This window comes from Cervus elaphus, chromosome 18 (genome assembly GCF_910594005.1).
Source record: "Cervus elaphus chromosome 18, mCerEla1.1, whole genome shotgun sequence".
In the NCBI taxonomy this organism is placed as follows: Eukaryota; Metazoa; Chordata; class Mammalia; order Artiodactyla; family Cervidae; genus Cervus; species Cervus elaphus.
Window position 1 is genome coordinate 25,254,337 of NC_057832.1, and position 21,190 is coordinate 25,275,526.

The following is a 21,190-nucleotide window of genomic DNA, read 5'->3' on the forward strand; positions in this document are numbered from 1 at the left end:
TTATATGTTTCTTCCAGGACTGTCATTTTTCAGCTTTCAGTAAGATTCACAACTCATCTCCCTATGATCATGTTAGAAAAACCTTACACAATACAGGTGTCAGGGGTCAAAAATAATACAAGCATGGTATGTTCCCCTTTAAATGAAAAAGATACTATATTGTACTTCATTCAGTTGTTCACTCATTCAAAACAACAAATAATCAAATACCTAGATTCTGCTAGGTAGGCTCCACTATATCCAGCTTTTTACTAGTTACTTTTGCTGCACAACAAATTATCCCAAAATTTAATGGCTTACAACAACAAACATTCATTATTTTACAGCTCCTGCAGACCTGAATTTGGGAGTGGCTAAGCTGACTGATTTTGGTTCATGAACTCTCTTCGGGTACAATAAAGATACTGACAAAGGATGTAGTCATCTGAAGGCTTGGCTAGGCTGAAGGATCTGCTTCCAAATTCACTCACATGGCTGTTTTCAGGAGTTCTCAGTTCCTCACTGAATGTTGGCTGGAAGCCTTAGTTATTCATAACATGGGCCTCTCTCTAAGTTGCTGAGTATCCTTATGACATGACAATTACCTTTCCCCAGTGAGCAATCCCAGAGAGAACAAGAAGGAAGCTGGCATATGTTTTATATGTTTCCACTTAGAAGTCACATTACAGTATTTCTACATTCTCTTTATGAGAATAAGTCACTAAGTACAGTGCAAACTCTAGGTGAGGGGAATTAAGATCAATTTTTGAAAGAAGTATCAAAGAACTTATGAACATATTTTAAAACTACTATACCAGTAGTTTTAATTTAATTTATAATTAAATTCATTTTATATTAAATTCTAAATAGTTTACAGTTTTAGAAGTTTAGTTGCTCAGTCGTGTCCGACTCTGCGACCCCATGGACTATAGCCTACCAGGATCCTCTGTCCATGGAACTTTCCAGGCAAAAGTACTGGAGTGGGTTGCCACTTCCTTCTCCAGAGGATCTTCCCAACCCAGGGATAGAAATCAGGTCTCCCACACTGTAGGCAGATGCTTTACATCTGAGCCACCAGGGAAGTCCATTTAATCTATACATTATTATATAAATATAATTTACAGAATTTAATCTATATTAAATTTATTACTAAAGAGTTGTTAATCTAATTGTAATATTTGGATATTTAAAGGAAAACTAAGTTTATTAGAGAGTGGTTTTTGCTTGTTTCCATTCTGTGTTCCCATTTTCATCTTACCCTGTTTATTAAAAAATTCTACCTATAGTGCTAAATAAATAATGACTTTTTCCATCTTTTTAGACCAATTAGGAATTTTATTCAGTGCTTATAACAAAAACAACAAAAACCTTAAAGAGAACGGATTTATTTTCCTTCATACAACAACAAACCCCTTCATATAACAACAAACCCAGAAGTGAGGAGACCAGGGCTGATAAGCTGACCCTTCAAAGCAATCACAAACCAGTCCCTCTGGCTATGCTATTATTTTGCTGCTGCTGCTGCAGCTGCTAAATCACGGCAGTCGTGTCCAACTCTGTGTGACCCCACAGACGGCAGCCCACCAGGCTCCCATCCCTGGGATTCTCCAGGCAAGAATACTGGCGTGGGCTGCCATTTCCTTCTCCAGTGCATGACATTTTGCTACTGTGGTTGAAATAGGGCTACTCCACATCTAGCATCATATCACTGTTCCAGGTAAGAAAAAGGACAGGTATAGGTCCAATGGCTAACAGGACATTTCTTCCATAAAACTCTGAGCCTCTCCTAGCAACATCTACTTTCATTCTGCAGACAGGTCACATGGGAAACCATGGCTTATAGGAGCCTGAGTAAACAAGTATTTTTAACTGGACACAGTCACCCTGAAAAAAAGTCAGAGTTCTGCAAGTAATAGAGAAAGGATTTTGGCTGAATCAACTTTCAGTCTCTATCACCTTGCTCCAAGGAGCTGTGACACACATTATTCCGCTTCAAGGAGCTTTGACACACATTACTGAAACACACTCCAGATAGATAAACATACTGTTCACGGTTAATCTGTGTTTCAAATGGGAGAATCTGGTCATTTTGCATCTCACGTGTAAATTATATTTTTCAAAGTAACCACAGCTTTCTTTTTTTCTAGTTGATAACGAAGAAAAATTGGCTGACATTAATGTCACTTCAAGGAATTTATTCAAGAAGACAGCTGTACAGTTGTGCAAAGGTACATGCATTAAGAAACTCATCACAGAGTTGTTTAAAATAGTAAACATTTGGGGAAAAAACCAGAAATGAATCAATAGAATACTGGTTAGATAAATGATGGTACATCCTCTTCACACTATGCAACTTTTAAAAATGATGTTATTCATGATATATTTTTCATGAAGAAAGAACTGTGTATATAATAAAATTCAGTTTATCATACACTGTATTACTATATCTTTATATGTTTTTATTCTTAGAGATGTCTGGAGTATAACATGAATTTTTAAAAATTGTTATCTCTGAATTATGGCATTTGGAAATTTTTTTTTATATTTGTTTGAATAAGTGTACATTGCTTTCATGAAAATAATAGTTATTTTCAATAATACCCAGAAGGGTAGGAGGGGCCTGATTTGATCTGGTAGTTCTAACAACATACCTTCTTGCCACTAAGAAAATTATCTTAGACATACTGTAGCTGAGCTTACCCTTGGAAGGGTTTCCTATATTTGCTCACTGGAAAAAGATTATTCCTTATTCCTTACAAACTTTAATAAAATTAAAATAAGAATCCTGAGGCATTTTGTTCTATTTTGCTTTCTATTTGGTACACTTTGACCTCGAAGGGTCTCTTTTCCCTGTTTCATAGTGGCTGTGGAAGGCAAAGGGCGTGAAGCTGGGCAATAATTACATACACGCTGGGGAAGAGAGAAGAGATGCAGGTGAGGATCCAACAGAGAAGTCTGGAGGCATCGCCCAGAGAAAGAGCACTAACCTGGATATCACATACTTGCACTTCTCTTCCAAAACAGGCTTCTCGGTTTACCTTTCTGACCACAGTTTCCTCATCTGAAAAAATGAGAGGTTTGGATAAGAGTCTAGACGTTTTAAAGTTCTTCCCGAAGATTCTTTCGGACCTATTAATGATATATCCTGGTAAACTACACTAAAGCTGAATCTAAACAAATAAAAGGGAACAACAACAATACTTTACATTGTTACTATTCCTCTCCAGCGTGTTAAGTAACTTGCCAAGGTTACACAGCTAATAGCTGGCGGGAATCAAGATTCCAGCCCAGAGGCCAAGGCACTAAAGAACTGCCTAGGAAGCAGGGTAGTTTCCTCACCTTCAAACTAGACTTTGTAGATAACACCAGTAAAGTCAAGACTTGATCCCACCTCCTGACTGCTGTGGGGCTGCCTCAATCGCTCGAGGGCGCCTCGCTCTCTAATCCAAAAACAGTTTTCCGATACAAAGTCCCTTTGCCGACCAAAGGTTTTGGAGAGCTCCGAAGAAACTTCCGGCCACCGCCTGACAGCGGTGAAGTAATGACAGAGCCAAAGCCCATGTGTGCCTTCAGGAGGCTCTGTGGTATCATTAATTGGGTTTTCAGCCCCTGCTCATTCACATACCTGGTTATCCCACACTCGTTTGCGTACCTCATCTTGCGTATTTCCTCTCATTAAGGCCAGAGAGGTATTGAGTTAAGAGAGTCGGGAGGAGGGGATAACAGGGGTAAAAAGAACGGTTTAAAAGCAGGCTAGAGGCCATAAGACTCCTGAGAGGGAAGAGCCTGTTTCTTGGACAGAGGTCCCAAGGGTATTCGCAGCCCTGTTCCCTGATGTTTCACTGCTTTGGACCCTCTCAAGGTCCGGAAGCTAGCGCAAGACCCTACAGCACCGCGAGGAAGGTGGAGGCCTCCACTGAGGTGCCGCAAGTGGGCTGTGACTACCCCTCATAGAAGATGCGACTTCCCAGACCCCTTCGCACAAGGGCGGGGCGTGCGCTCGGCCGCCAATCCCCGCGCCCGCACGTCGCCGTAGCCCCGCCCCACCCTACCCCGTCTCGCTCCGCCCTTCCCTGGGGCTGGTGCGGCGGCGATGACGTCAGCGCTAGGAGACCCCTGGGTGGCGGCTGCGCCGTCGGCGGCCCGTGGCCGGAACGCGCTGCGGGGAGGGGCGGAGCGAGCGGGCGGGAGCGCGCGCTGGGCCCGCCTCGGCCGCCGCCGCCGCCGCCGCTGCCGGGGAATAATCTGGGCGGCAGCGGGCGGCCCCGGCCAGCAGCCACGAGCCACTTCTGCGGCTGCCGAGCAGAGCGGAGGTCGCCGGTCTCGTGTCGTCCCCCTCTCCGCCCCCCAGGAGGGGCGAGAGGGAGCCGAGGCTGATGTCAGGTACGGCCGGCGGAGGCGCCCTCAGGCTGTGGGTCCAAGGTCTCGGGTCCCCTCGCCCTTCCCTCTGGGAGAGTGAATGTGGGGGGAGCGTGGAGGGTGGAACCCCACCCCTGGCGCCGCCAAACAGGTGTCTCGGAGTCGCTGCCCGGTCTGGGGACGTGCGGGCTCCTGAGGGAGGCGCGGGGCACTTCCTGCTCCCGGCGTCTCCGCGAACTGCCTCTGGGGCCGCCTGCCCGCCGGGCCGCTATTTTGTTGACTTGTAACCTCCTGTTAGTCGCAGGTCCTTCCCTTTCGCCCTCGGGTGCCCCTCGCCTCTTCGCGCGCCGCCTGCCGTCGGGTGGCGACGGTGAGGCGCGGGCTGCGCTCCGGACCGCGCGGCTGGACCACTTAGCGGTCCTGCCCCGCCGGGCCCTCCCCCCGCGGAGCTGCGGGCGCTCAGGTGTGGGCACCTTCCAGGAGAGCCGCCGGGCTGCCGCGTCGCGCCAGCGCCCAGCGAGCCGGAGCCTTGCGCAAGTGCTGGGGGACTGCCTCTGAGCTCTCTGGATCATCAGGTTTGTCTGGCTGATTTGTTCTTTTTAAATTCCTCTGCCTCTGGCAGAATAAGCTAGGCAGGTGTGTTGGGGCATTGCTCCGTGAAGGACGCAGGACGAGTTTTTTCCTTCCCGCCTTCCTCTCCCATCAGGTGTGATGGGATTAGTAGGTGCTGACAAACTGACTTTACGGCTTTGAATTTGGATACATTGTCTGCTCAGAAATTGAGCGAAATGTACGGGTGGGGATTTATTCTTGCCCAGCACTTACCCTCTCTCTTTATTCTTATTTTCAAAAGACTGGAACTTAAACATCACACGCCTTGGAAAAGTTGACTGGAGATTTATAATCTAGTTCTCTCAGTGCCTTGTAGTTATTGTGCTATATCGTTTTAGAGCATTTCAGATTGAACACTATTATCCTAACCATGAATTGGTTTCATCGTGGTTTTAAAACTTAGTTAAAAAGTTAGAATTTAATGCAATAGAGTGAGTGAGTAATTAGGCCAATGTGAAACGGACAGAAATGTGTTCGTTTACCAGAAATTGGGCACTGAAAATTGAGCTCTGCCTGGGTAACTTCAAGTTATTTAATTCTAGTGTTAGTTTAGAGGGTGGGAATCTGAGTATTCAGGAGGTAAAACTAACTTTTTACACTTTTATCAGATAAATGTCAAATGAGCCTTATGCACATGATGTGTGTTCTAAGTATTGTGTATAGTAATTGTATTTATTTCATGTTCTGCCAGCCTTAGTGTATATTAATGTACAGTTTAATTGAATGTAAAGTTTAAAGCTACCAAACAGTTAACTCTTTTTACCATATGTTAAGTAAGACAGTGATTTAGTAAGGAAAGTATGACTCACTTAAAATTCTTCACAGGAAAAGTGTGTGGTTTTTTAGTTATGGTGAAGAACTATTAGATGTTTCTCTTAAATTTCCCTGAAATTTGTGTTTTTCTGTATCTTTTTACTTTGGGTTCAGCATTTTAAAAATATTTTGTGGGTACTACCCATTTAAAGATAGATATTCCCTTACATAGGCCTTATGGGGGGTATTGATTGTACTAGTTTGTGATTCTGAGTAAATTCAGTATCCAGAAATTATTAGAATATCACAAAGTCATTTAGGAGTACATATCAATTATGATGGCAACCCACTCCAGTATTCTTGCCTGGAGAATCCCATGGACGGAGGAGCCTGGTGGGCTGCATTAGTCCATGGGGTCGCAAAGAGTCGGATACAACTGAGCGACTTCACTTCACTTAGTCATAGAAATAGAAAAGTGTGTCATTTAGGTATATGCAGTCCTACTATTTGTGTATTGACTTCTGCTCACTAACATAAAAATTGCATTATACAACTTATATACTTTATGGACCATGGTGAGAGTCTCAGTGTGGAAAAATCATTAATTGGAATTCTTGTGACAGTGCACCTATAAACAAACATTAAATGGAAAATGGACAACTTGATGCTGAAATTTAATTCTGATTCACTTAAAATTTTAAGCTTCCCAATATAACCATGTTAGTTTTACAATATTTGTTGAGATTTTAGTAAAGAGGCTAGTATAAAACTATAGCAAAGTGGAAGGAATATGGCAAAATTCTTTTTAAAATAAGGGGGTTGGGTGGGGGGGGAGATGCAGAATTCTTCCATGAAAGAGAAGTTAGCATTTTATCTTGAAATTTAAATGAGTATAGAATATGTACTTAAATTTTCATTTTACAGCTAATTCAGATGTCCTACAGGAAAATGCAGGCCAAAATCTATAATGTGTGAAAATAAGAAGCGTCCCTCGAAGAAAAAAATACAAAGCTGTTATATGTGAAATAGGGTAGCCTATAGGAAGGTAGAAGAAACCAAAAAGAAAATCCAAGTAAGTGATCTAGACTCTGTAGTGTGAGCTACCTGGCACATTGAAGGGACACGTTGAGGGCAGAGAGAGGTGGTATTAAATTAGGGAGATTCTGCAACAGGAAATCTGATTAGTTTACAGTGAAAGCTACATGTTAAAATATTTAAACTGGTGCGGGTTGGATAATTGGCAGATTTGAAACTGTGTACAGCTTGATAGACTCATTTGCATTTTTGGTCATTGTGTTAGCTTCCTAGGGCTGCTATAACAAAGAGTACAACACACTGAGTTATTTAAAACAACAGAAATTTATCATTTCACAGTTTTGGAGGTTGCAAGTCTGAAATGAAGGTGTTGACAGGGCCGCGCTCTACCTTCTGGGGAGTTATCTGTTCTGTGCCTCTTAGCTGTGTGTCACTGGCATTCCTTAGCTTGAAGTTATATTACACGAGCCTCTGCCTCTGTTGTCACGTGGCGTTCTCACTGTAGGTCTGTCTTAATGTGGTGTTCTCCCCTTTTTGTAAGGACTTCAGTCATACTGAATTAGAGCCCACCCTGCTGCATGCCTATTAAGTTGCTTTAGTCACGTCCAACTCTTTGCAACCCTTTGGACTGTAGCCCACTAGGCTTCTCTGTCCATGAGATTCTCCAGTCAGGATGACTGAAGTGGGTTGCCTCCAGGGGATCTTCCCAACCCAGGGACTGAACTGGCATCTCTTAGCATCTCCTGCGTTGGCAGGCAAGTTCTTTTACCACTAGCACCACCTGGGAAGTCTTTGGCACCATGTAGCAGACCCAATCAGAGGGGCATTGAGAACAGAGTAAATTCATTTACCTGCCTCAGTACCTACTATGTGCCAGGTCATAGAAGTAAAACAGCAACCGGGTGGACAGAAATCTCTGTCCTCATGGAACTGACGTTCCAAAACCTTGGTTCTCAAACTGTGGTCCCTGTAACCTCCACATCACCTGGGAACTTGTCAGAAATGCAAATTTTTAGGCTCTATTCTGCAGACTTGTTGATTCAGAAATTATTTTAACAAGCTTTTCAGGTGATTTCTGATGTAGACTCAGGTTTGAGAACCACTGATCAAGATGGAGAAAAGAGAATCAAGATGAGTAAGTAAAATATGTAATATATTAGATGTTAACAGGCGCTGTCAGTAAGAGTAGGGTGGCTCAGGAAGACACCCCCACCCCCCCAGCCCCAGAAGTAAAGGCCCGAAGGAGTTGGGGGGTAAGGCATGTGGGTATCTGGGTGAGGTGTGTTCCCGACAGAGAACAGCAAGTATAAGGACCCTCAGGTATTTGAGGAACAGCAGAGAGTCCAAAGTTAGAACACAGCAAAGAGCAGATAGTAATAGGTCAGTTTTTGAAATTTCTGTTTGTTCCTTTTTAACCTGCAAAAACCAAATGCTAGGAGAACAAAAGAAAAGTGTGGGGGTAGGAGGCCAGGTTAAACCTAGTTGCCTATGTAAGAACAGACTAGTATATAATCTAGATATATTTTATGCATTCATTTGGATTCATATGCATTCAATGTGAAGACATTTGAATCACAACTAGGGGGAGTGCTACTGATGTCTAGTGAGTATGGGCCTAGGATGCTGTTGAACATCTTACAGTGAACAGGGCACCCCCCACAACAGAGAATTACCCAGCTCAGAATGTAAATTATGTCAGGGTTAAGAAACATTGGCTTAATGGGATTTACAGAGGTTGGGGCATGGATAGCAGAGGAAGGGTGTGTTGTATAGATTGAAAAGACAGTGGGAATAGAGGAGTCCACTGCACTGAGGTGTTTATTGAACTGTAAATAGTTCAGAATTGCTGAAACATAAATTATAAGTAGGGGAGAGATGGGGGGGGTGCATACTGTACCTATATGGTAATGCAATTCTTTGAAAGCAAAGTTATGAAACAGTAGGAAAGCTAATATATTATTAATTTTTTATTAAGCATCATTCACCTTAAGGGTAGACTAGTATTTATATTTTATGTATTCATTATATAACTTTGTATTAATTTTTTCCAATATTTATAGCCTACACCGTTTATCTGCAAGTTTTTTCAAATTGTCATTAATCTCCAAAGAAGTTTTCCAGTATTTTTATTGAAAAATATCTGCATAAAAGTGAACCCAGCCAGTTCAAACCCATATTGTTCAAGGGTCAACTGTAGTTACCTTTGATGAGAACCTGGGGTAGAGATGGGAATGAAAACATACTCTTTTCTGTACATATGTGTATGTATGTATATATATACATGTGTGTATATATATGTTTAATCTATGTTTTCAGTTTGGGTTTGTTTTGTTTCCTGTACATTAGCAATACCTTACTAACAAAAAATTATAATTGCCAAATGTGCCAAGATTTTCCTAATTAGTGCAAATCAACCATTGTTCTTAACATCTACAGCGTATTCTGTGGTAGAAATGTACCATATATATTTTTTAAACTAGCTCCTCATCGGCAAACATCTGTGGCTATGGCTGCCATGAATATCTTTGCACGGTTCTGTGTTTGTGTCCATAAGAAAAATTTCTGATCATGAAATAACGTGTCAAGGCACACTTGAAAAAGTTTACAGATGCTGTCAAACTGCTCTTCTAAAAAGACAGTATGTTATTCTGAGGAACAACATAGGAGTGTCAGTTTTCTCTCGTGTCTGTGTCAATACTGGCTGTTACTAAGCTTAACATTTTTTGCCATTCTGATAGGTTAAGAATAGTATCTCTTCATTTGAGGTTTACATTTCTGTAATATGAGTTAAATGTGAACATCCCTGACCATTGTATTTTTTTTCATTCAAATCCTTTACTTTTTAAAACTTGTTATATTAAGTTGATTATCTTTTTTAATGATAGTTTTTGTTATTTTTTGCTGTACAGATTTTTTAAAAACATTTTATACAAAACGTACATTTGAACTAGCAGTTTCACTGCTAGTTAATTAAATGAATGTCCTCATACAGTTTTACTATATTTATACCTTTTGGGATTTGAAAAAAATCTCAGTTCATGATATAAAAATGTAAAAAGATGTTTTCTTCTAGTTTTGTTTTAATTTCATTTTTTTAAAGTATTGAAATCTTAGAAACAGTCAGAATTTGAAAGAAATAGGTGGAGATCCAGATGGTTGCTTTTTTATCTTTTCCCCAAAAGATTATTATTTCAATATCCTTTCTTGAATAAGCCATCTTTTTCTTGATTTGAAATGCTATGTGTATTATGCATTAAATTTCCCTATGTACTTGGTTTTTTTTTTTTTTTTTAACAGACTCTATTTCAGTCTGATAAGGACCACCAGGGATATATATCTTTAGGCTAACAAAGTGAGGTTAATTAACTTGCTGCTGAGAGGGAGATCACACACCAGAGGAACTGCCAGAAGGGATAGTGTTATTATAGGATTCTGGGGAGGGGTGGAGTTTAGACAAAATTTAAATGAAGCAATATCTGATAAGTTTAAAGCACAGCAAGACTGTGTACCGGGTTAATTAACATCAGGCCTGAGCTGAGAAACAAGACTTAAGAGTCCCGTTTCCTTGGAGACTACAAAGTTAAGATAAATGTGTGGAATGTTGTGTCTGGGAAACCCTTATCTGAAGCTCCGGGTTAGAAATTGAGGCTGCTTCTGATTAATGATTCATCATCCATACAAGAGTGGGGTGTTCCAGTCTCACTGATACACTTTCAAATAATTCTGACAGTCTGTAGAGAAAAAAGGTTTCACAGCAGTATGTCTTTAGTATGAATTAATAGAAGCATTAAAAACATTTTTTCCAATCCACAGGTACACTGATGTGCCTGTTCAGCCAGAATATCAAATTATTTTAATTACTCTACCACATGTTATACTCACATGATTATTTTTCCAAATAACATGTAAAATAATTTTTACCACGTTATTTAATTTTTAAAAATCTTGTGTCTTAAGTAGATCTGCCTAGATTTAGTCCACCCTCACACCCCTTTCCCTCAGATTTTTTTAATGTGGACCATCTGTAAAGTCTTTATTGAAATTGTTGCAGTATTACTTCTGCTTTATGTTTTTTGGGTTTTTGGCCACAAGGCGTATGGAATCTTATCTCCTCAACCAGGGATTGAACTTACACTCCCTGCATTGGGAAGCAAAGTCTTAACCACTGGACCACCAGGGAAGTCCTTACTCACATGTTTATTTTTCCAGACTTTTCAGTTACATTATTTAACTTTTAAATATCTTATATTTTAGTTGGGATGACATTATGTATATATAATTTACCATCTTAATCATTCTTAAGTGTACAATTCAATGATGTCAAGTACATTTAACTTGTGCCAACCATGACCACCATCTTCCAGAGTTCTCATCTTATAAAACTGAAACTTCCTATCCATTAAATAGTAGCTCCACTTTCTCCTCTCCTACCATTCCCTGGAAATCACCATTCTACTTTCTGTCTTTATGATTTTAGCTGTTTCTCATATAAGTGAGATTATTATATAGTATTTGTCTTTTTGTGACTGGCTTCTTTCATTTAGCACGATACGCTGAAGGCTCATCCATGTCACATATGTCAAAATTTTCTTACTTTAAAAGGCTGAATAATATTCCATCATGTATATATAACACATTTGGCATATCCATTCAACCATTTGGGTTGCTTCCACATATTCTGACAATGTTGCTATAAAAACGGGTATACAGATATCTCTTTGAGACCCTGCTTTGAATTCTTTTGAGCATATACCCAGAAATGGAATTGTTCGATCATGTGGTACTTCTGTTTTAATTTTTTCCACATGCTCTTTCCTGCAATTGCTATATTATTCTATATTCCCACTGGTAGCACACAAACATTTTCATTTCTCCACATCCTCACCGACACTTGTTATTTTCTGGGGTTTTTTTTCTTTTGATAGTAGCTGTCATTGATGGATGTGAAGCCGTATCTAATTGTGGTTTTGGTTAGCATTTCCCTAATGATAAGTAATGTTGAGCATTTTATTTCATGCTCAATGTGTTCACACCTGTTGGCATTTGTGTATCTTCTTTGGAGAAGTTATCTATTTAAGACCTCTGCCTGTTTTTGAATTCTGTTTTTGTTGTTACTGTTAAGTTTTAGGAGTCCTGTATATATTCTGGATATTAATCCCTTAACCAGATACATTTGCAAATGTGTTCTCCCATTCTTTGGATTGCCTTCTTACTCTATTGATAATACCTTTTGATACACAAATTGTTTTTATAAAGCCAAGTTTGACTGCCTTTTCTTTTGATGCATGCACTTTTGCTGTCATATCCAAAAAATAATTGCCAACTCCAGTGTTGGGAAGCTTTTGTCTTATGTTTTCTTCTAAGAGTTTTATACATTTAGGTCTTAGTTTAGATCTTTGATCCATTTTAATTTTTGTATATGGTGTAAAGTAGGGGTCCTGCTTCATTCTTCAAAGTGTGGATATCCAGTTTTCTCAGTACCTTTTGTTTAACAGACTGTCCTTTGTCCAGTGAATGGACTTGGTCCTCTTGTCAAAAATCTTTTGACCATGAATGTGAGGGTTTATTTCTGGGCTGTCTGTTTTGTTCCACTGGGCTGTGCATCAGTGTCACCCTGTTTTGATCACTGAAGCTTTTTGGTAAGTTTTGCAATTAGAAAGTATGTGTCTTCCAGTTTTATTCTTCAAGATTGTTTTGGCTCTTTGGGGTACTTTGACATCCCATATAAATTCTATGATGGGTAATTCTGTTTCTTAAAAAAGCAACATTGGATTTTGATACAAATTGCATTGAACTTATAGATCACTTTAAATAGTATTGATATCTTAACAATATTAAATCTTCCAATCCATGAACATGGGATGTCTTTCTGTTTGTCTCTTTAATTTATCCTGAAGATGCAAAAAATATTAATGTTCTCATTGAAAAGTAACAAAAAAGGTATTTTCACTTTTGATCTTCTGAATCTGAAATTGGAATAGTTTTTAAAATAGAGGTGAAGGCTATTTGTTAATATTTTCTATTTCTGTAGTTTTAATAAATTACTAACAGAAAATATTTTAGTCTCTCTCAGATAATATGTACTTCTATTATAATTTGTATAAGCTGAATACACATCAAAGAAAATAATATATAGTTCATGCTATATGTCTAGTTCATAAACTTTGGATTATATAAGTGTATAAAAGTGTCAAGTGATGGGACTATATGATTTTTTTATTAGATTGGTGCAAAAGTAATTGCAATTTTTGCATTGTTGAAGTTTGCCATTTGATATTGGAATACATCTTGAATAAATGTGATTATGTTACACATCATTTTAATGTGCATTTCTCACTTTATGTTTTTTTGCTAACTTATTACTTACTGTTTATTTTATATTTATTTTGGACTATAGAAATGTTAAACAAAATGCAAATTTGAACAATTTTCTTATTTGAGTTCAAAATGGGTTGTAAAGCAACAGAGACTACTCACAACATCAACAACACATTTGGCCTGGGAACTGCTAACAAACGTACAGTGCAGTGGTGGCTCAGAGGTTTTGCAAAGGAGACAAGAGCCTTGAAGATGAGGAGCATAGTGACTGGCCATCGAAGTTGACAATGACCAACTGAGAGCATCATCGAAACTGATCCTCTTTCAGCTACACGAGAAGCCGCTAAAGAACTCAGTGTCAGCTATTCTATGGTTCTTTTGCATTTGAAGCAAATTGGAAAGGTGAAAAAGCTTAATAAGTGGGTGTCTCATGAGCTGACCAAAAATCAAAAAAATTGTTGTTTTGAAGTGTTGTCTTCTCTTATTCTATGCAACAACAAACCATTTCTCGATCAGATTGTGATGTGTGATGAAAAATGGGTTTTATATGACAACCCATAACAACCAACTAGTGGTTTTAACCGAGAAGAATCTCCAAAGCATTTCCTAAAGTCAGACTTGCACCAAAAAAAGGTCATGGTCGCTGTTTGGTGGTCTGCTGCTGGTCTGATCCACTACAGATTTCTGAATCCTAGAGAAACCATTACATATGAGAAGTATGCTCAGCAAATCGATGAGAAGTACCAAAAATTGCAGTGCCTGCAGCGGGCATGGGTCAACAGAAAGTGCTCAGTTCTTCTCCACAATACCCAACTGCTCATCGCACAACCAGTACTTCAGAAGTTGAACTAATTGGGCTACAAAGTTTTGCCTTATCTGCCACATTCACCTGACGTCTTGCCAACCAGCTACCACTTCTTCAAGCATCTTGAGAACTTTTTGCAGGAAAAATGCTTCCACAAGCAGCAGGATGCAGAAAATGTGTTCCAAGAGTTCCTTGAATTTCAAGGCATGGATTTTTACACTATAAGAGTGAACAAACTTACTTCTTGTTGGCAAAAATGTGTTGATTGTAATGGTTCCTATTTTGATTAATAAATAATGTATTTAAGCCTAGTTATAATGATTTAAAATTCACAGTCTGAAACTGTAATTTCATTTGCACCAACCTAATATTTAGTAAATTAGGTAGTATAGGTGAAGAATACCTATTTGGAAAAGATAATTTCAACTGCACAGGCTTCCCTGGTGATTCAGTGGTAAATAATATGCCTGCCAATGCCAGAGATGTGGGTTCAGTCCCTGGGTCAGGAGGATCCTCTGGAGAAGGAAATGGCAACCCACTCCAGTATTCTTGCCTAGAAAAATCCCATGGACAGAGGAGCCTGGCGGGCTACAGTCCATGGAGTAACAAAGACTCAGACACGACTTAGCAACTAAACAACAGTTTCAACTGGGCCTCCCACATACACACACTTAGAACAGACATTTGTATGCATTTTATAAGCCAGGCAGTGTGTTAGATACTGAGGAGATAGGGATAAAAGAGTCATAGCTGTTATTCTTGAAGAATGTATAGTCTCGGGGAAAGAGATGCACATACATACTATGTATGTACATACATACTATGATGCAGTGTTGAGTATATAGTAGGAAATGTGAATGAAAGAACAAGAAAACATTTGATGGAAGAGCAGTTAATTTGATCGTGGCCGATGAATAAGACTGGTCATGACAAGTACTGAAACCAAGGTAACCATGAAAGATAATCTTGCATTTATCTGGTAGACATAACTGAGGCAGGCACTCCAGGCAGAAAGAATAGAATGGCCAAAGTCATCCATATGAAAGACCACAGCAGCTTGGAGAATGTCTGAATAGAGGCTTCAGGTAAACTAGAGCTAGATCTTGTTCTCCAAGTAAGCAGGATGGGCATGATCCTGTGGCACTGGGAAGCATTTTTTAAAAATAAGACTGCTATGTGAAGCCTTTATTAGTTGTTGGGAAAGAGCAATAAAAGAGCTGAGCCCAAGGGAAAATTATCAAGGAATGGAGGGAGAAAAGTGTCCACAGAGTATAAGATAGATGTGGAAATATAGTCAGGTTTGTGGACTTGGGACATGAATAAGGACATGCCCTCTCATTTCAAATCAGCTGACATTTTTTGTACCACTGTCTTGCGAAAAGCATCATAGTCAGCAACTCCGAGAGGTAGGAAACTATTTGTTGTCTTCTGGGAGTTTACATCCTGTAAACATGAGAAAATATACCAATGACTGAATCCTTAGTTCCTAAGATAGTATTTGATACATTGAAAGGTACTCAGTCAGTAGCGCCTCCCAAAGATTTCATAAAACCTCACAGTCATGTTAAAAATCTCAAAAAAGTTGTGTAAATCTCAAAGTGTAATTCTACTTTTAAAAAAATATTCCCACCAATTCTAGGTTAAAAGATCAAAATGTGAGAATGCCTTTTGCTGTTCTATGAGTTTAACAAATATTTTTTGCATCCTCAGTGATTTCTGTAATATCCAAAGTTAGTGCTATATTATACTGCTTTATATCAAATTGAAGAAAGAGAGAAGGGGAAAGAGTGCCATACAGATTTCTTTTCACCTCTGCTCTACTTAGTGACTAATGCTCAGACTGGGATTTCCAAACCTCAGTATACCTACCAGTAATTCAAAGAGAATTAAGTCTAAACCCAATGAAAAGAGCACTGAACTAAGGAAAAAGGCTTGCTTTAAACATTACTCTTTGAGTCAAGAAGGAAAGTCAAATACATCATGTTCCTTTTTGAGTTTTATTCACCCAGAAATCAGAACTCTTAAGTCTCTGTTTATTTCATGATGTAGCAAGCTATCAGCCACCATTCAGTATTTTTGGAGAGAAAAAATTTGTTTCAAAATAATGCAGTAATTAATTCTCAAAGTGTGATCCAAGAAAAGTGAAGTCCTTTTTATTGTTTTAGGAGGTTGATAAAGTCAGTATGTTTATACTAATATCAATGCATTATTTGCTTTTCTTTACTCATTCTCATATAAGTTTGCAGTCAGGTTTTTTAAGTAGCTACATAATATATGATATTGCAGCAAATTGAATGCAGAAGGAGATATGGAGTTCCAGATCCAGGTGTCTTCTATTAAACCAGATGCTGAGATTTGCAAAATTTTAAGCAATGCTACTCTTCTCAATAAGTTTTTTAGAAAATATAATTTTTTTCCATAAAATAAGTTGTAAACAGGTAGTTGTAAACATAACTTATAAAACAGTTAGTGGATTTGTTACTACTATTTATGAATTAATATATATTTTCATTTTAATTTTAATACAAATTTAATCAATAGATGTAACCCACATAAAAGCTGTTAGATCTTCCATGATGCAAGAGTTTAAAGGGATCTTGAGACTAAATTTTTTGAGAACCACGCAAGTAATGTATGAGCTTGCCTGGTGGCTCAGACGGTAATGAATCTGCCCCCTGGTTTGGGAAGATCCCCTGGAGAAGGGAATGGCTACCACTCCAGTGTTCATATTCATCGCACTCAATTTGGAAAAATTTTGGAAAGAAAAATAGTTGCCACTAATTCCACCACTGAAATTAGAAATTAGAGTTGAAATTAGAAATGAGAAATTTTTAACATTTTGGTGTATATATATATATTAGTTGCTTTTTTAGGATAGATTTTTTTTAAAGCACAGAACTATAATAATATTATATATAAAACTTTGCATCCTTTTTTCACTTGCATGCTAACCGTATTTCCACCTTATGTAATTTGAAAAGTTTAGTGATTCTAAAATATTCTACTTAGTGAATGTGATAGTTAATATATATTATTGATTCTAATTTTTCACTATGAATCTTTCATTTAGTAGAGAATTGAGGGCTTTTATACAGGCATTGTTTAAATGCTTTTTTATATTTTATTAAAATGATTATATAAAATCAATTATATTAACAGTTCAGCTACTAAGCTACAGTTTGAAGACATAGAGGGGAATACGCTATAGAAAATTTTAAATTGTCTTGAGTTTTTAATGATACCAGATCAGGTCACTTGGTAAAATCAAAAGTATCAGGAATTTATGTAACTCTTTTAGCCTGTATCATGCTAGGGAAAGATTAAATGAATGAATTTAAATCACTTAGAACAGTATTCTTTGCATTGAATCATCACCAATTTTTATTTGCTAGATCATATTTTATTATAGATTTGGCTGTTATTTTTAATGTTGTATTTCAGATATACAGATGACCAACTGAATGTTTCCCAGGTTCCAGACCTGCATCTCTTCACAGATGCTCTCTCATCATTTCTGCATCAGTTCCCTACTAGTGCTTTAAAATAGATACAGTGTGATTCACTGAATATTTGACCTGACCAAGCCTGTCATGTCTTTAAAATACCTTTACTTATCCTTCATTCTTATTGAATAGTTTGGTAGGGAATAAAATTGTATTTTTCTCTGAATTTTGAGGGAGTTTCTCCATTGCATTCAGCTTTCAACATTACTGTTTGAAAGTTCAAAACCATTGAATTCCTGATCTCTTATATGTGACCTTTTGCCTCTTTCTATGAAAGTTTACAGAATGGTTTTGTTGACTCAATTGTTGTGAAATTTTATTATAATGTATCTTTATGGGTCTGTTCTTATTCACTGTGCTGGGTATTACTGGATCTTTTCAGTCTGGAAATTTCTTTGAAATGTTTGGTTGTTGGTATTGTCCTCTCTCTTATCTACATTTCTAATCTTTAGTTATCAGTTTTCTTGTTTTTCTATTACCTTGCCATTTTGCTCACTTTTAGGGTAATTTTCTTAACTTTTTCCTATAGCTGTTGTATTGAGGTTTTTTATTTTCTTATATCTTAATTTCTTGAAGTACTTTTCCTATTTATTTATTTATTTATTTTTGGAACAAACCATGTTGAAGTCTTTATTGTGTTTGTTACAGTATTGCTTCTGTTTTATGTTTCAGTTGTTTGGCTGAGAGGCATGTGAGATCTTAGCTTCCTGACCAGGGATCGAACCTACACCCCCTGTATTGGAAGGCAAAGTCTCAACTGCTAGACTGCCAAGAAAGTCCCTTGGACTTTTTATTGTCAGGAAGAAAATTTTTAAGGTGCTGTCTTGTTCTTATTTCAAGAATATGATGGCATGACTTTTCTTTATCTTCCAGGATATTGATGATGGTTTGGGGTTTTTTAAAGTTTTCATGTCATTACATAGTCCCTTTCAAGTTACTTTAAATTTGACTATGTTAATTTTTTTCTTTCATATTACAGGTTTTCTTTAAAATATCTGGTGACTCTTAACTGGCCATTTATATTTTAGAGTAGATACTTAAAAGATAACTGAAATCTCTATACATGTCATTTTGCAATAAGGAATTCATGCTCTGAGCCACAGTCAGCTCCCAGTTTTGTTTTTGCTGACAGTATAGAGCTTCTTCATCTTTGGCTGCAAAGAATATAATCAGTCTGATTTTAGTATTGACCATCTGGTGATGTCCATGCGTAGAGTCTTCTCTTGTGTTGGTGGAAGAGGGTGTTTGCTATGACCCGGTGTATTCTCTTGTCAAGACTCTGTTAGCCTTTCCCCTGCTTCATTTTGTACTCCAAGGCCAAATTTGCCTGTTACTCCAGGTATCTTTAGACTTCCTGCTTTTGCATTCCAGCCCCGTATAATGAAAAGGACATCTTTTTTGGGTGTTAGTTCTAGAAGGTCTTGTAGGTCTTCATAGAACCGTTCAGCTTCTTCAGCATTACTGGTTGGGGCACAGACTTGGATTACTATGATATTGAATGGTTGTCTTGGAAACAAACAGAGATCATTCTGTCATTTTTGAGATTGCACCCAAATACTGCATTTTGGACTTTCTTCCTGACTATCAGGGCTACTCCATTTCTTCTAAGGGATTCTTGCAAACAGTAGTAGATATAATGGTCTAAATTCACCCATTCCTCCTTACTGTAAAATTCAGACTTAAATGGAAGAAAGTAGGGAAAACCACGAGACCATTCAGGTATGACCTAAATCAAATCCCTTACAATTGAGTATACAGTGGAAGTGACAAACAGATTCAAGGGATTAGATCTGACAAAGTGCCTGAAGGTTGGAGGTTCCTGACATTGTACAGGAAGCAGTGACCAAGACAATACCCAAGAAAAAGAAATGCAAAAAGGCAAAATGGTTGTCTGAGGAGGGCTTACAAAAAGCTGAGAAAGGAAGAGAAGCTAAAGGCAAAGGAGAAAAGGAAAGATACACCCACTTGAATGCAGATTTCCAAAGAAAACCAAGGAGAGGTAAGAAAGGCTTCCTCAGTGATCAATGCAAAGAAATAGAGGAAAACAATAGAATGGGGAAGACTAGAGATCTCTTCAAGAAAATTAGAGATACCAAGGGAACATTTCAAAGATGGGCACAACAAAGGGTGTAATAAAATGTTAGGTCTGTCTACACCTGACAGAAGCAGAAGATGTTAAGAAAAGGTGCAAGAATACACAGAACTGTACAACAAAGATCTTCATGACAAAGGAGGCAAGAATATACAATGGGGCAAAGACAGTCTCTTCAATAAATGGTGCTGGGAAGACTGGACAGCTACATGTAAAAGAATGAAATTAGAGCACTTCCTAACACCATACACAAAGATAAACTCAAAATGAATTAAAGACTTAAATGTAAGACCAGAAACTATAAAAGTCTTAGAGGAAAACAGAGGCAGAACACTCGATGACATAAACCAAAGCAAGATCCTCTATGACCCACCTCCTAGAGTAATGGAAATAAAAACAAAAGTAAACAAGTGGGACCTGTTTAAACTTAAAAGCTTTTGCACAGCAAAGCAAACTATATACAAGGTGAAAAGACATCCCTCAGAATGTGAGAAAATAATAACAAATGGAACAACTGACAAAGGATTAATTTCCAAAATATACAAGCAGCTCATACAACTCAATGCCAGGGAAACAAACCGCAATCAAAATGGGAGAAAGACCTAAACAGACATTTCTCCAAAGAAGACATACAGATGGCTAACAAACACATGAAAAGATGCTCAACATCACTCATTATTAGAGAAATGCAAGTCCATTTAATATTTGTTATAAAGCTGGTTTGGTGGTACTGAGTTCTCTTAATTTTGCTTGTCTGAAAAGCTTTTGATTTCTCCATCAATTTTGAAAGAGATCCTTGCTGGGTACAGTAATCTTGGTTGTAGGTTTTTCCCTTTCAGTATCTACTGCCATTCCTTTCTGGCCTGCAGAGTTTCTGCTGAAAGATCAGCTGTTAGGCATATGGGGTTTCCCTTGTATGTTACTTGTTGCTTCTCCCTTGCTGCTTTTAATATTCTTTCTTTGTGTTTAACCTTTGTTAGTTTGATTAGTATGTGTCTCGGTGTATTTCTCCTTGGGTTTGTTCTGCATGGGACTCTGTCCTCTTGGACTTGATTGACTATTTCCTTTTCCATGTTGGGGAAATTTTCAACTGTAATCTCTTCAAAAATTTTCTCATACCCTTTCTTCTTCTCTTCTTCTTCTAGGACCCATATTATTCAAATGTTGGTGCATTTGATATTGTCCCAGAGGTCTCTGAGACTGTCCTCAGTTCTCTTCATTCTTTTTACTTTACTCTGCTCCTCAGAAGTTATTTCCACCATTTTATCTTCCAGCTCACTGATTCGTTCTTCTGCTTCAGATATTCTGCCATTGATTCCTTCTAGAGTATTTTTAATTTCACTAATTGTGTTGTTTGTCTCTGAATGTATATTCTTTAATTCTTCTAAATATTTTTAAATTGATTTCTGCATTTTATCCATTTTGCTTTCCAGGTTTTTGACCATCTTTACTGTCATTACTCTGAATTCTTTTTCCGGTGGTTTGCTTATTTCCTCCTCATTTATTTGGACTTCTGTGTTTCTAGTTTGTTCCTTCATTTGTGTAGTATTTCTCTGCCTTTTCTTTTTTTTTTTTTTAGCTTACTGTGTTTGAGATCTCTTTTTCCCAGGCTTCAAGGTTGAATTCTTTCTTCCTTTTGGTTTCTGACCTCTTAAGATTGGTCCAGTGGTTTGTGTAAGCTTCTCACAGGATGAGATTTGTGCTGAGTTTTGTTTGTTTGTTTTTCCTCTGATG

General features: G+C 38.1%; 2 protein-coding genes across 7 annotated transcripts in view; one reads left to right on the forward strand and one right to left on the reverse strand.

The window, feature by feature from the left end:
* The window catches only part of ASNS (asparagine synthetase (glutamine-hydrolyzing)), a 145,697-nt gene extending 141,776 nt beyond the window's left edge, over positions 1 to 3,921 (reverse strand). For both annotated transcript variants that reach the window (XM_043872203.1, XM_043872202.1), the window contains exons 1-2: positions 3,605 to 3,921; positions 2,967 to 3,040 (exon numbers count right to left, since the gene is read on the reverse strand). The gene's annotated coding sequence lies outside the window, so the exon portion shown is untranslated. The remainder of the gene's footprint in view (positions 1 to 2,966; positions 3,041 to 3,604) is intronic.
* A 187-nt stretch (positions 3,922 to 4,108) lies between these two features.
* The window catches only part of C1GALT1 (core 1 synthase, glycoprotein-N-acetylgalactosamine 3-beta-galactosyltransferase 1), a 64,177-nt gene continuing 47,095 nt past the window's right edge, over positions 4,109 to 21,190 (forward strand). For 2 of the 5 annotated variants that reach the window (XR_006334835.1, XM_043871681.1), the window contains exons 1-2: positions 4,109 to 4,362; positions 4,819 to 4,913. Coding sequence is in view for 1 of the 5 variants with exons in the window: in XM_043871684.1 (XP_043727619.1) it covers positions 4,356 to 4,362 (7 nt within the window). In the remaining 4 variants the exon portion in view is untranslated. The remainder of the gene's footprint in view (positions 4,363 to 4,818; positions 4,914 to 21,190) is intronic. The other 3 variants (XM_043871682.1, XM_043871680.1, XM_043871684.1) reach the window with 3 other exon arrangements.